At 36.7% G+C, this 14,271-nt stretch overlaps 1 protein-coding gene across 2 annotated transcripts in view; it reads left to right on the top strand.

Annotated features, from left to right (window-relative positions):
* LOC311071081 (uncharacterized protein) overlaps positions 1 to 14,271 on the top strand; it is a 30,536-nt gene that overhangs the window by 8,314 nt on the left and 7,951 nt on the right. For both annotated transcript variants that reach the window (XM_084095288.1, XM_084095289.1), the window contains 10 exons: positions 2,580 to 2,653; positions 4,926 to 5,011; positions 6,376 to 6,415; positions 6,651 to 6,731; positions 6,924 to 7,031; positions 9,311 to 9,420; positions 12,150 to 12,198; positions 13,643 to 13,763; positions 13,871 to 13,965; positions 14,058 to 14,123. In XM_084095288.1, coding sequence (XP_083951414.1) covers positions 2,588 to 2,653; positions 4,926 to 5,011; positions 6,376 to 6,415; positions 6,651 to 6,731; positions 6,924 to 7,031; positions 9,311 to 9,420; positions 12,150 to 12,198; positions 13,643 to 13,763; positions 13,871 to 13,965; positions 14,058 to 14,123 — 822 coding nt within the window. In that variant the 5' untranslated portion in view covers positions 2,580 to 2,587. The remainder of the gene's footprint in view (positions 1 to 2,579; positions 2,654 to 4,925; positions 5,012 to 6,375; positions 6,416 to 6,650; positions 6,732 to 6,923; positions 7,032 to 9,310; positions 9,421 to 12,149; positions 12,199 to 13,642; positions 13,764 to 13,870; positions 13,966 to 14,057; positions 14,124 to 14,271) is intronic.

Raw genomic sequence — 14,271 nt, 5'->3', positions numbered from 1 at the left:
GAAGCAGTGATGCACAATTTAGATGTGTAAGTGAAAAATCCAATTGGTTTGATGCAAATGGGGATCAAAAAAGTTTAAAATGATAAACATTTGCACAACAAAGACCATGAGCTTCTCAGATATAATTACTAAAATTGCGCCACTGGTTTTGTCTGAAACATCAATTAAAAATGGCTCCATCCTAGTGCACTTATAATTGCAAGCATGTGGTTATTTGTTTAGATCTGCGGGTGACCTCTCTGTATTTAGTTTCATGAGAAAATTTAACCCGCTTTGGCTTAACCTTCATTTGAATAGTGTGGAGGAAAAGTCACAATATCACGAAAAAACATTTATTGCTTTTGTCCAAAAGGATAGACGTTTATGCAGGCGTTGCTATAATCCTACTTGTAGTGGCCCACATTTTTAATCCCATGATTTCTGTCAAGCCATTAAGTTCCCCGACTCATAGACAAGACTGCGGTAAATAAATTATGCTTGCATCTCTTGCTAGCTTTGACCTGTTTTCCCTGGTCAGCTTATAGGAGACGTAATGTTTCTCAAAGAAGCCTTTCCCTGGCGCAGTAAATGAAAGTGTTTTGGCTCCAGATCAAGTCTTAAGACTGATCTGTTTACTGAGGCACATTTGACTTCTCACGAGGGTGGTGGTTATACGTGCAGAGAGCAGTAGGATAGTGCTATTCCTTCCTACCATAGACAACACGGTGTTAAAACTAAAATCCTGTCGTTATTTACTCTAACCCAACCCAATCCATCTATATAGGCTCATTTTTATTAACATCAACATAGTGTTAAAGGAATAGTTCCTCGCAAAACAAAATTCCTCTCATTATTTACTCTAACCCAATCCTAATCTTTATGATTTTATTTCTTCCATGGAACATAAAATGAGGAATGCTGAATAATATAATGACCCCTCTTTATCAAATAGCATTTCTATTTTTGTCATCCACAGAAGAAATAAAGTCATATTGATTTTGAATGGAATGAAGGTGAGTAAATGATGACAAATTATTATTCACATTATTCCTTTAATAAATTTAGCAACCAAAGAACATTCAGCTCACTTATCGATTTAGGAGCTTAAAACAATGACAGAAAAAAAAATGTGCACAGTACAAACCTTTAGGAGTAAAGGTTAAAACAAAATGTGCACCGTTTTCTGAGAGTGAAGAGACGTTTGAAAGGGAAACTCGGGTTTCCATTTATACGATCTAATGTTTTGAATAGGACAGGTGGTTAAACAGAGAAAGGTGCCCATGTGTCTCAGCAGAGCAGTTGTCTGGTGAACTGTAGACTGTAGAGTCCACCTGTCCACAGAGAGCGTGAACTTACAGACCTCGCTAGTTTTTAACACATGGTGGTGAGTATCAGCTGCATCAGTTCTGCTCTGTCAACTTCTGATTACATGCTGTCGCCACAGTTTCACAGGACTAAGTAACTTTTCCTTCTCAGTTGATTTGAATCCTCTTAAATTATCCAAGTTGATAAAATACATTTTGTTTCTAGAATCTAATTGGTCTAACTTTTGAGTCACACTTTTGAGTTACGTTTTTCCAAAGTGACTTAAAAGGATAGCTCGCCTCACGCGAAAAAAATAAAAATAATAATTCTGTCATTAATGACTCGCCCTCATGTCGTTCCAAACCTGTAAGACATTCCTTCATCATCGGAACAAAAATTAAGATATTGTTAATGAAATCTGAGCGATTTTTGTCCACCCATTGACCGCTACTGTATGCAACTACCACTTCGACGCTTCAAAAAGTTCATAAAGAGATCTGAAGATGAATGAAAGTCCTACAGGTTTGGAACAACATGAGTGATGGATGACAGAGTTTTCATTTTTAGGTGAACCATCCCTTTAAGTTTCAGTTAATTTATTAATGGTTTAGTCAGCCTGCCCTGAAGTCATAAATATGGGTGTCTTGCTTTAGGCCACAATGGGGAGGGCTTTATGGATTGACACTACTGGGGTTTGAACCTACAACCTTTCATTTACCAGCGCAGTTGTTTAACTTCTTTGGCCACCTTGCATTAATGAAAATTTACTTGCTGCTTAATTTTATAACATTTTTTTTGTCAAAGCTTGGGTTTGTGAATGAATCTGACTACAGAACCATACATTGGATCATCTACATGGGAGGGCAAAGGCTGAATTGTTGGCCTGCACAGAAAAGTGGTGGGTTGTTGTTGGGTTGACTTCTGTCCTGGTCTTCTTGCATGAGTTTGTCCAGCATTTTTCCCGACAAGACTGTTGGACTGAAAAAAAAAAAAAGAGTGCTTGAAGAATTAGCTGACATAACAGCACTTGTCTGTTTTTGGCTCTTGATGGATGTGCATTTGTGCAACCTCACCTCACATGGGTGTCTCTCAGCTTCTGGCAGAACTTGGATGAATGTTGTAATATTGGTGGAATGTGGATTCCTCGGATCATTTTCATGCGTTTAACCCAAGGAGACCTGCAGGTGGATCAGTAGAGGAATAATAATGTCAGCAACACTCAGGGAACATGTTTCCATGCATCTGGATGAGCCAGTTGGCTCTAAAGTCTTCTGTTTGTTTTGTTCCTTTTTCAGATTTTGAGATGAAGAAGGACATTGATACGCTAATAGCTGAAGAACGGGCTGAAATCATCAACAAATATGAGAAGGCAAGTTACATCCTTTCAGTAGTCTACCTTCTGACTTTCTGTAGTTGTTGACCTAAGTTTTGGAGTTTGACTGGTTGAGCCAATGTCCAGACAAGAGGAAACTGGTTAATGAATGTCCCTGACTTTCAGCGACATGGACAGCAAGGCACGCTGACAAAATAGTACAAGTAAAGTAGTAATTAGCCATTAAAGTGATAGTTCACCCAAAAATGAAAATGATCCGATGATTTACTCACCCTCAAGCCATCTTAGGTGTATATGACTATCTTCTTTCAAACCCAATCTGAGATATATTTAAAAAATATCCTGGCTCTTCCAAGCTTTATAATGGGAGCGAATGGGGGACGAGATTTTACAGCCCAAAAAAATGCATCCATCCATCATAAAAGTATGTCTTCTGAAGCGAAGCGATGTGTTTGTGCATATTTAAAACTTTATTAGCTATAGTAACTAGCTACAGGCATACTGCAAAGTCGACTTGCGTCACAAGAGTAACTCTGACGCGATGTATGACGTAGGATGTAGGAGTATCTTAGGTTTAGACGCCTCTCGTGGTTTAAACAAAGAGAGCTGTGCAACAAACTCAAGCTCCTCTTATATTGAAATCTTCCAACATTTCTCTTTAAAATTTCTCGTTTTAGACTTCTAATTCGTGACCGGTGTTTTGTTTTGCTCTATCCTCTGAGTCTGCGCTTCAGCGTTCGTCATTACGTCATGCGTCGGGTCAGGAGTTATTCTTCCGCCGTAAATCATTGCGTACGGCCGTCTGCCGGAAGCTAGGTATTATAGCTAATAAAGTTTTAAATATGGATGTTTTTCTTACAAAAACCCATCGCTTCGCTTCAGAAGGCCTTTATTAACCCTCTGGAACCATATGTATTGTTTTTATGATGGATGGATTTATATTTTTTGGCCTTCAAAATCTCGCCCATTCACTCCCATTATAAAGCTTGGAAAAGCCAGGATATTTTTAAATATAACTTTTAAAACTTATGTGTTCGTCTGAAAGAAGATAGTCATATACATCTTGGATGGCTTGAGGGTGAGTAAATCACAGTATAATTTTCATTTTTGGGTGAACTATCCCTTTAAATCAGATGTCTTTGCAGTAAGGACAGTCCTCTTGGGAGAGGCCAAGATTTGGGGTACGCCACTGCTGGGAGTAACCTAGGGTTGAGTGTCTTGCTCAAGGGAACGATTGTGATAACTCATGGATCAACAATCCCAGATATTTAACCACTAGACTACACCTCCCAAAAAATTGTTGCAATTTGCTGATCTTGGCAAGGAACAACTTTCCTTAGAGATGCTGCACACAACTGATGTAAGACAAGTTATATAAAGGCTGCTGATGTATAATATGTGGGTAAAGGTAGATGTGGTTCATATTGTGGTCATTTTTGGGGGGATAGATTGTGGCTGTGTCTCCCTCACTGCCCAGTCATGACTTCACAGACAGTGGTTTTGTAGGAATGTACCACATAAGGAAATGTTTCAGACATGCTTCAGAGGCATAAAACATCACGTCTAATGATCTAAAATAAATTTAAATTCAATTTAAATACAGCCGAGATCAAAGCTTTTGATAAAACCAAAAATATGTTGTGACCACAATGTGTGTTTCTCAGTATAAATGGAGTTTCTTCTGCTCCACAAATGTCCCCATCGGATGCCATTTTGTCTTTATTGTGTGTAAACTGTAGACACAGGGTTGTGGGATATCATGGGCACTGAAGGTATATCTATCTATGCTGTCTTTAAAAACCTGTCCATAAAAAGGTCAAAACTTAGTTGACAGGATGTTATGTGAGCATTGGATCCAGACAAGCCGTAGTGCCTTCGTACCTCCATATACAGCTTGCGAAGGCAGCAAGTTTTAGCTCTCAACAGCCACAATGTTTTGAGGAGGAAGCGTCCTGATGGACAACAGCTGGATGTCATTTCTGCTACACTGACTACAGTCTGGATGGAAATTCTCAGCGTACTTAAGATACCTTTAGATAAGTGTGTGTGTGTGGAGTTTATACAGATAAGGAATTCAGGATTATACAGAGAAATCACTCTGTTAGAATAAATGATGGATTATGGGAGTTTTTCGTATCCCCATTAATTTTGGATATCTGGATTGTTTTAAACAGAGTTTGGGGTGTTTTCAAATGTGTTTCTTGCCTTTTACTGTGTCATGTTGTTATTTGATTCTCAATCGTCTCTTGGATTGAGGGTCTTTTGCCTTTGCTCCAGTTTCTCAGTGTGTTTGTTGGGCTGATTGCAGGGCAGGCACGAGGGTGTGCACATTAAGCCCTGGGAGGATGCCGACTACAGCGTCTACAGGGTCACAGACCGCTTCGGTTTCCTGCAGTAAGTCTCGCCTGTCCTGGCAGTTTTGCCACTCAGTCTAACAAGACAATGACCTCTTTCCTTATTTGAAGATGTTAAAGGGATAGTTCACCCAAAAATTTAAATTCTGTCATTAATTTCTCGCCCTCATGTCGTTCCAAACCCGGAAGACTTTCGTTCATCTTCAGAAAACACAAATGAAGATATTTTTGAGGAAATCTGAGAGCTTTCCGTTCCTCCATTGACAGCTACACAACTACCACTTTGACGCTTCAAAAAGTTCATAAAGAGATTGTAAAACTAATCCATATGAATTGAGCGGTTTACTCCAAATTTTCTGAAGAGGCTCAATCGTTTTATATGATGAACAGATTGAATTTAGGGTTTTATTCACATATAAACATTCATCAACGCACACATCAGTGGTGGTAAACAGAGGCTCAAGCATGTTTGCTTGATGTGCGAGAACCAATGAGGTTCATTCTCATGTTACGCAGCACGTTCGAGTTTCTGCGAGAACCAATGAGGTTTGTTTTTTCGCGTATCAAGCAGGTTCGGTTGAGCTTCGGTTTATGTTCGCTGATCAATGTTAAAGCTGAAGTCGGTAAGATGTTTTTGATCATATTCCCTGAAACCGACACTATACTCCAACAGAACAACATAAATCAGCCGGTTTTAGAAAAAAACCCACGCTTCTACCTCCACCTAGAGCCTATTTTTTGTTTTGCAAAAATCCACCGCTCCCGGTTCTTCTGGTCCAGGGCTGTGTGAGATCCAACTGTCAATCACAGATCCCCCCTCCCTCCTCGCGCACGTTACAATATCACATGCACACGCCTGAAGTTCGTGGGTTTTAACCAAAATTTTGGCTAAGTCCCCTCAATCTGCCAGACTTGCCGACTGCAGCTTTAATATGTGAATAAAAGCCTAAATTAAATCTGTTAATCATATAAAGCGATCCATGTCTCTTCAGAAAATGTGGACTAAACCGCTCAATTCATATGGATTCGTTTTGCGATCTCTTTATGAACTTTTAAAGCGTTAAAGTGGTAGTTGTGTAGCTGTCAATGGAGGAACAGAAAGCTCTCAGATTTCATCAAAAAGATCTTCATTTGTGTTTTCCGAAGATGAAAGAAAGTCATACAGGTTTGGAACGACATGAGGGCGAGTAATTAATGACAGAATTTACATTTTTGGGTGAACTATCCCTTTAATTGCTCAACTGTGTTGTCAAAGAATATGAGCGAACTATTACGCCTGACTGTGAACGCTAGAACAGTGTTGTCAGGATTGTTTCATAAGTCCACAGTAAAATCCTCCAATGAAGCTTCTGAATTTTTAAATACTGATTTAACAACCATTTACCCTTTATACTTTCTTTCCAGTGAAAAGGAACTGCCAACACCAACCGCAGTGGAGGAGAAGGTGACATTAGGATATCAGCTTTTCAATCTTTGTTAAATCTATGGCAAAATTCATTTTAAATAAGTTAACCCATTGAATTATGAATGCTAATTTTAGGCATTCAAGTTGTGATGTTACATTTAAACCAACATGGGTGTTTAGCTTTAACCATTTCCTGTTTCTCTGTATGACTATCTTCTTTGTTTTTGGTACATTTTTAGATTTAAGACTAAAATTCAGTATGCTCTGTCTCTAGTACAAACTCCAGGAGGTCGAAAGAGAGGAAAAATGGGTTAAGATGGTGAAAAAGTGGGAAAAGTACCAAAACAGTGAAAAGGTAACTTATACATTTGATTGTTCCAGCTTTAATTGGATGGATTCGAAACAATTGAAATATTGAACGTTGTCTTTTATCATATTGCTGCCATTATATTCACAAGGCTGTGTTTAAAGAGGTTCACATGTCCGGTATTATGGAGATCCAAAAATAAATCCCGCCATCTCTTTGTTTCCCACGTGCATTTTGCAGATGATGAAGCGGGTGTACAAGGGGATTCCCTTGAAGCTGCGCGGTCAGGCCTGGGCTCTGCTGCTGGATGTGGAAAATGTGAAACAGGCAAACTTCAGGAAGTACGAGGTAGGAGCTTTGCAAGGATCATCTGTTTGGGTTCCAGTAGCTCCTTTGAATTAAAAGTGGCTGTTTGATGTTCGTTCATTCAGTGACTCACTTGTTTGGGTTTTACTTTGTCCTGTGTGATTGTTTGGGTTTAAATTAGCCAGACATGTTTTGTCTCTGCCCTCTCGGCGCAACAATGTTTTAATTTCATGACAAAGGTTTTCTGCTTTGCATGGTTTGTATAATCTAACAACTCTTACATAAAAGTTCCTTGGTATTAAAGGGATAGTTCACCCAAAAATATAAATTCTGTCATTAATTACTCGCCCTCATGTCATTCCCCCGTAAGACTTTCGTTCATCTTCAGAACACAACTGAAGGTATTTTTGATAAAATATGAGAGCTTTCTGTTCCTCCATTGACAGCTACACAACCACCACTATGATGCTTCAAAAAGTTCATAAAGAGATCGTAAAACTAATCCATATGATTGAGCGGTTTAGTCCAAATTTTCTGAAGAGACTAGATTGCTTAATATGATGAACAAATTTAATTTAGGCTTGAGTAATTAATGACAATTTTCATTTTTGGGTGAACTATACTTTTAACATAAAAAAAATACCAAAAGAGAAAACAAAGTTTCCAGAATAAGCTGTAAAGGAGACCAGACTTTATGCCGCAAAGTAAGTCTGATTAATTGGGACTATGTAGTGTAACATGTAGTGTAAACTATATACACTACCGTTCAAAAGTGTGGGGGCATAAAGATTCATATATTTTTTTTAAGAAATTCATACTTTTATTCACCAAAGACACATTAACTTGATCAAAAATGACATTAAAGACATTTATAATGTTACAAAAGATTATTCACTATTTATCAAAGAATCCTGAAAAAAGTATCAGAGTTTCCACAAAAATATTAAGCAGCAATTTATTTTAAAATTGATAATCAGAAATGTTTCTTGAGCAGCAAATCATCATATCAGAAGGTTTCTGAAGGATCATGTGACACTGAAGACTGGAGTAATGATGCTGAGAATACAGCTTTACCATCACAGGAATAAACACAAATTATTTCACATTGTAATAATATTTATAAAAAAAAATTTAAAAAAAAGGAAAAAAAGTCGGCACACCATGGCTCCAAAAATGTGAAAAATGTATGTGAAAATTGTTTTTTATGCAGGTATCACATTTAAATTGTATGTTATAAAATTTGTATGTTTAATTTGACTTTCACATTTAGTATGCATTATTTTGTATTTTTCAAAATATACAGGGGTCACCTGTGAGTATAAAGGCGTGGTGTGTTTAACTTTTAATTGTCTGACGAAGAGCCTACGTGCTCGACACGTTACCACCTGTGTGTGAGTCTACTATTACATTTTTGGAGCCATGGTGTGCCGACTTTTTTTCCTTTTTTATGAATTTCCTTGTTGAGCACCCAATTTGAGCAACATATTGCTTTGCTTTGGATGTGCGTGCTTTGGATCTGATTTTACATTGTAATAATATTTCACAATATTACTGTTTAACTGTATTTTTGATCTAATAAATGCAGCCTTGGTGAGCAGAAGAGACATTTAAAAATCTTACCATCCCCAAACTTTTGAACGGTAGTGCAAGTACTACCATCTTGTACTTGCTTTTATCTGATACAGGTACTTTTTTGTTTCCAGTCATTGCAGAAACTGTAGAGCTCAAGATTTATATTTACGAGTATCTATATCTGAATTTCTAAATATATCTAGGCGCCGCTGTAATATTTATAACTTGTTTACTGCTCTGAAGTGTTTCTTAAATCGAAACCAGTGGCTATCAAGGTATCTGTATGAATACAGCAATACAGTTCAGCAGTACTTCAGTTAAAATCAGTCACCTAGTAATTTGTTAAATGTATAAAAGCATTACTAAACAACAGATTACTGACAATCTATCAGTTTAATATGCACAGATAACCATTAGTAAGCCATTTGTTCATTGATTTTCAGAGTACTGGATGACCATTGATGCTTCAAAAATGTACTTGAGCAGTTTGATTTTGTCATGTTTCTTGGATCAGCCAATGGCATGAGTTTGGGAGGTGACTCTCTGTTTGACTGACCAATGGCAGATGGACATTGTTTGGGAAATCTTTTTTAAAAAAAGTCACTGTTTAACTGTCGAAAGGATGTTTTTTTTTTTTTTTTTTTTTACCTGTTCATTTAATTAACAGCAGTCTGTCGTGTCTGCAAAACTCGAAATTGTTTATAACATATGCATTATTTCGAATCATTTTTGTTTTTATGTTGTTGCAGATAATGAAGGAACAAGCCAAGAAGTATTCAACAGAAATTAAGCAGATTGACCTTGATGTCAACAGGACCTTTAGAAACCATATCATGTTCATGGAGCGCTTTGGGGTCAAGTAAGATATTGAATGAATGAATACATGCACATACAAAATCTAGTTTTATCTTCATTTCACTGAAGGTCTGTTTGACATTGTACTTTTTTGTTGTGTGTGTGTGTGTGTGTGTGTGTGTGTTACCCAGACTTTTGTGTTGAGATGGTTCTTAAATGAGGTGTTCAGACCTTGTAAACCAAAACAAGAGCAACTTCCTCTTTGTCACTGTGTTTTTGTTCGGCTTCCTGTTTCTGTGAGTGGCCTAACAGGAAATGACACAACCGGTGACTCGTTACCATTATGCCCAGAATAAATATATACTTTGATGTTGTCCATAACAACTAAAGTTTTGCCACGTTTTTTTTTAAAGTTTTGCCAAAAAAAAAAAAAAAAAAAGATTTCCTTTTGCGCCGGACAATCATAAAGACCCACTTGGGATTGTATATCCTCTTAAGAATGGACAGATGTCCAAAAAAGAATTATTTTTTTGTTTTTAAACTGCCAACGAGTCAATCATGGCTTTTTAACAAAACGTAGGCCAGATGCTCTTCAATAACCTTTCAGTAAATTTGATATTCAGCAGTGTTTCCCCACGTACTTTGCAAACTGAAATGGTATTCAACCATCAAGGTGTGTAGAACAAAGTGCATGGAGAGGTTTCAGCCGTGTGGTTTGCATGGGTTGCACACCCACAATAGACGTAGATCAACCACCAGCCTCTTTGCACAGGCAGGGTATCTGGTGGATGGAAGCTTTGAGTAATGACTTCTACATTTTTATTAGTACAGCATGGCAAATAAGAGGATATGGGGCGGAAGTGCAGTTTAACACTTCTGCTGTGTGTTTGTGTTACTCGTCAATGTTTCTACAACACACTAGTCACAATTCTGCTTTCCTTTGGCTTGTTACCAAGGGTCTTGCTGTGCATTGCTAAATCTTTTTAAATCTGCAGATGCTGTGAATTATTAATGTACATCTCCTTTGGATGTGATAGATTATGCATGAATGGACTCTTACTGCTACTGTGAGCTGTTCTTTCTACTGTTCAATTTGGGCTGGACCCTCAGGGCTTTTGATCAAAATGTAGTTGGGTTTCTGACAAAGAAGATGTCCATGATTAAAAAATGGAAAAATAAATCAAATTAACTTGAAAAATTTAAATATACTTTATAGTTTATTATATTATATTTTACTTGAAAATTATACAGTTTTCTGCGGAAGCCCTAAGAGGCCATGGATTATTATTATTTTTCTTTCTTGTGATCATAACTTAATTTTTTCATGATTTCGAAATAGTTATTTTCTCGTTATCAAGACTTAATTTTCTCATGATCTCGACACAACAAAAGTTTTATCGTTATTACAACTTAATTTTCTCATGATCTCGACACAACAAAAGTTTTATCGTTATTACAACTTAATTTTCTCATGATCTCGACACAACAAAAGTTTTATCGTTATTACAACTTCATTTTCTCGTGATCTTGATAAAAGTTGTTTTATCGTTATTACAACTTAATTTTCTCGTGATCTTGATAAAAGTTGTTTTTTTCTCGTTATTACAACTTCATTTTCTCATGATCTCGACAAAAGTTGTTTTATCGTTATTACAACTTAATTTTCTCGTGATCTTGACAAAAGTTGTTTTATCGTTATTACAACTTAATTTTCTTGTGATCTTGACAAAAGTTGTTTTATCGTTATTACAACTTCATTTTCTTGTGATCTCGACAAAACAAAGTTGTTTTCTTGTTATCACTAGCCTATATATATTTATGTATTTATTTATTTATTGTAGACTTTATTATTAAGCGAAGCAAACTTTTTGCTGAAGTATTCACAACATAAGAGTGCACAGTTTATCTGTCGATCAGATGTGTGTGAAAGTTGCATTCGTTACAGTAGCAACAGTAGACTCCTGTTTCAGTGTGTTTCAGAATCAAACAATCATTATTAAAAAAACTTTGTCGACATCACAAAAAAATATAATAATCCATGGCCTTTTAAGGCTTCAATTGTTTTAAGCTAAAAAATGTCAAGTGGTGTAACGATCAAATAAAACATTTTCAAACATATTATACATAAGTTTATTTTTTAAATATTTACTGGCATAAACAACATTTGCATTAATATCATGAAGTTTTCTTAGTTTTATACTTTGCCCTGTCATAAACAGGTCAAATTAATCTGATCTTAGGGTTTGCAAGGATATCATCGCTATCATAATATATAATTTCCTGTTTAATGTTTTTGGTGTCACATGTCTGCCAAAACAAAGTGTGGTATAACCAACCTGCAGGAATCGATTTTGCTGTCAAGTTTTTCAAATGTTGACTACGTCTCATGAATTAATAATAAAAATTGTGTAAAAATAAGTATACTTTTTTTTTTCTCAGTTTTTATTCATTTCTTTTTAATTGACAAGATTGTACCACTAGATACTTTTATTTATTTGTAGCACCTGAACTTTTTGCACATACAAAAATATCATAAATGAATTTTAATTCCGAAATTGAAGACAAGTTCATCATAGAAGAATCAGATTCAAACATTCTGTATGAAATGCATATTTAAAGTACTTTTGAATACTATATTAAGTCACAAAAATAGTAGCTTCATGTCATTGACCCAATTTTTAGCCCACTATTAGTATCACATCATTAACACATTGAAACTAAATTTGGAATCTTGTTGTTGAACTTTTGATAGCAACTGAAGGCCGTTTTTGACCTGTTTTTTGTCCTTAACAGACAACAAGCCCTGTTCCATGTGCTGGCAGCTTATTCGGTCTACAACACGGTGAGGGACTGACGGAGTCTGAATGTTTGTGTGTAAATGTGTTATGTAACTCTGAACAGCATGTGCTGGATGAACCAGGGCGGAGGGGAAGAAGGGCAGTTTGGTGTCCTACACCGACACACAATTACCGCACTAAAGGCGACTTCCCATGCACCTCTATTGTTCTTACGTTGAGCTAAATATAATGACTACAGACCCTAACAATGAAATAAAACTTGTATTTTTATCAGTGAGTGAATAAAGACATGGCTGCATGCCAATTTGCATACTTTTCTGTATTGTATAGCATGCAAGCTACATAGGACAATTGTGTCCCAAATGGTGGCATGTTGAAAATAGTAGGTACTATAAACCCGGATGAAATACTATTCCCAATTTTGGAACTGTGCATGTCTCCTTTGGGTTAATATTGCCCACAACCCCTTTTGTTTGAAAATGTATGAACTTCAAAGTTGGATAAACGTAAAGTTAAAGCTGGAATATCCCATGAAGTCTGTGCCCATCATAGACTATGCTATTTTCTGTGAAACTGGTCAACTCTTCACTGCACAGTATCTGAAGACTGGCTCCTCCAGACAGTAAATTGTGTTGTGTATTCCAGCCTATAAATGATTTCAGATGTTTGGCTAGTTACCAGGTTTCTCAGCCTGACCAGTTGAACAGACCAAAACCACTCTAAAACCAGCTAACAAACCAGTTTGACCTGGCTGGAAAAACCAGCTAAGACAAACAAATAATCCAAGGTTTTTTATTTTTTTTTAACAGGAGTATTTTTTGTGGAGAAGGCAATCGCATAATACACTGAGTACAGTAAAAATATAAATTCAAGATGCACAAAATAAGAGAAATAGTGACTTCAAATTTTGATTGTCTGGTTCTTGAGGACTGAAGAATAGAATCTGCTTTGGAGAAAGATTAATTTCAGAGACAGTGACTCTGATGTTGTTGCCCACTGGCAATGGCTGACCAGGATATAAAGACTAGCCTATAACAGAGGCTGTCTGGCTGGTGCTAATTGGATGACATGCTATTTAAATTTTTTTTTTGGGTACTTATTGGAAACTGACCACCATAAACAGAAACAATAATGGAAGAATGTTTTTTATGATGACGGTTTGACAGGATGTTTGACAACTGCTGGAACATTAGACGCATTTCCTTGTTTGTAAAAATTAGGAGCGTGTCAGTCTCAAAGAATCAGGAAATGGTATTCTATTCCTTTTCCTTCCCGATGAGCCTATTCAAAGTGGGTCAACTGGGCAAAAAAAAACAAGATGCAGGAGATGTTCTTTTTCTATATCGAAAAGCACTAGAAAGATTTGTAATTAGGGAAATGAGCACTACTGTTTCCTCAGGGTTTAGGCCATTCTATATGTCTGAATGTTGTTTGATGTTTTTTTTAGCGTAACTTACCCAACACTGCTGGTTATGTGGTTTTGTGTAGGAAGTGAGCTACTGTCAGGGGATGAGCCAGATCGCTGCCATTCTGCTCATGTACATGAATGAGGAAGATGCGTTCTGGGCCTTATCACAACTACTGACCAATCAGAAACATGCCATGCATGGTGAGGATCTCTCGTTCTCTGTAGATAAATAGATAGATCTTTTGTTTTGTAGAAACCCGCTGTAATTATTGATGCATCTCTCTGTCTTTCTCTGTGGTTTCTAAAAGGATTCTTCATCCCAGGTTTTCCCAAACTCCATCGTTTTCAGCTTCATCATGACCAAATATTGTCCAAACTCCTTCCCAAACTCAGGAAACACTTGGTGAGATTTCTTATTTTAATCTCAAGTTGCTTGGCTTTAACAAAATAAAAGTAAAAACTTTCTCAGTTTTTCGAATGTTGTCTTCAACTCAGGATAAGGAACAGATGTCCACTGGTATCTACACAACCAAATGGTTCCTTCAATGTTTTATTGACAGGGTGAGGCACAATTTTCATTTTCTACTTGTCAACATTTTCACTATTGTTATTTACTCTTAAAAGGTTCATAGTGGTACCGTAAGGGTACATATTACTACTCTTAGGGTGCTTTCACACCTGAGCATTTGTTTGGGAACCGGGTGCTTTT

This window comes from Abramis brama, assembly GCF_963993115.1.
Source record: "Abramis brama genome assembly, chromosome: 20".
Lineage (NCBI taxonomy): Eukaryota > Metazoa > Chordata > Actinopteri > Cypriniformes > Leuciscidae > Abramis > Abramis brama.
Note: the sequence above shows the minus strand (reverse complement) of the source record. Positions and strands in the feature narration are given on the sequence as shown.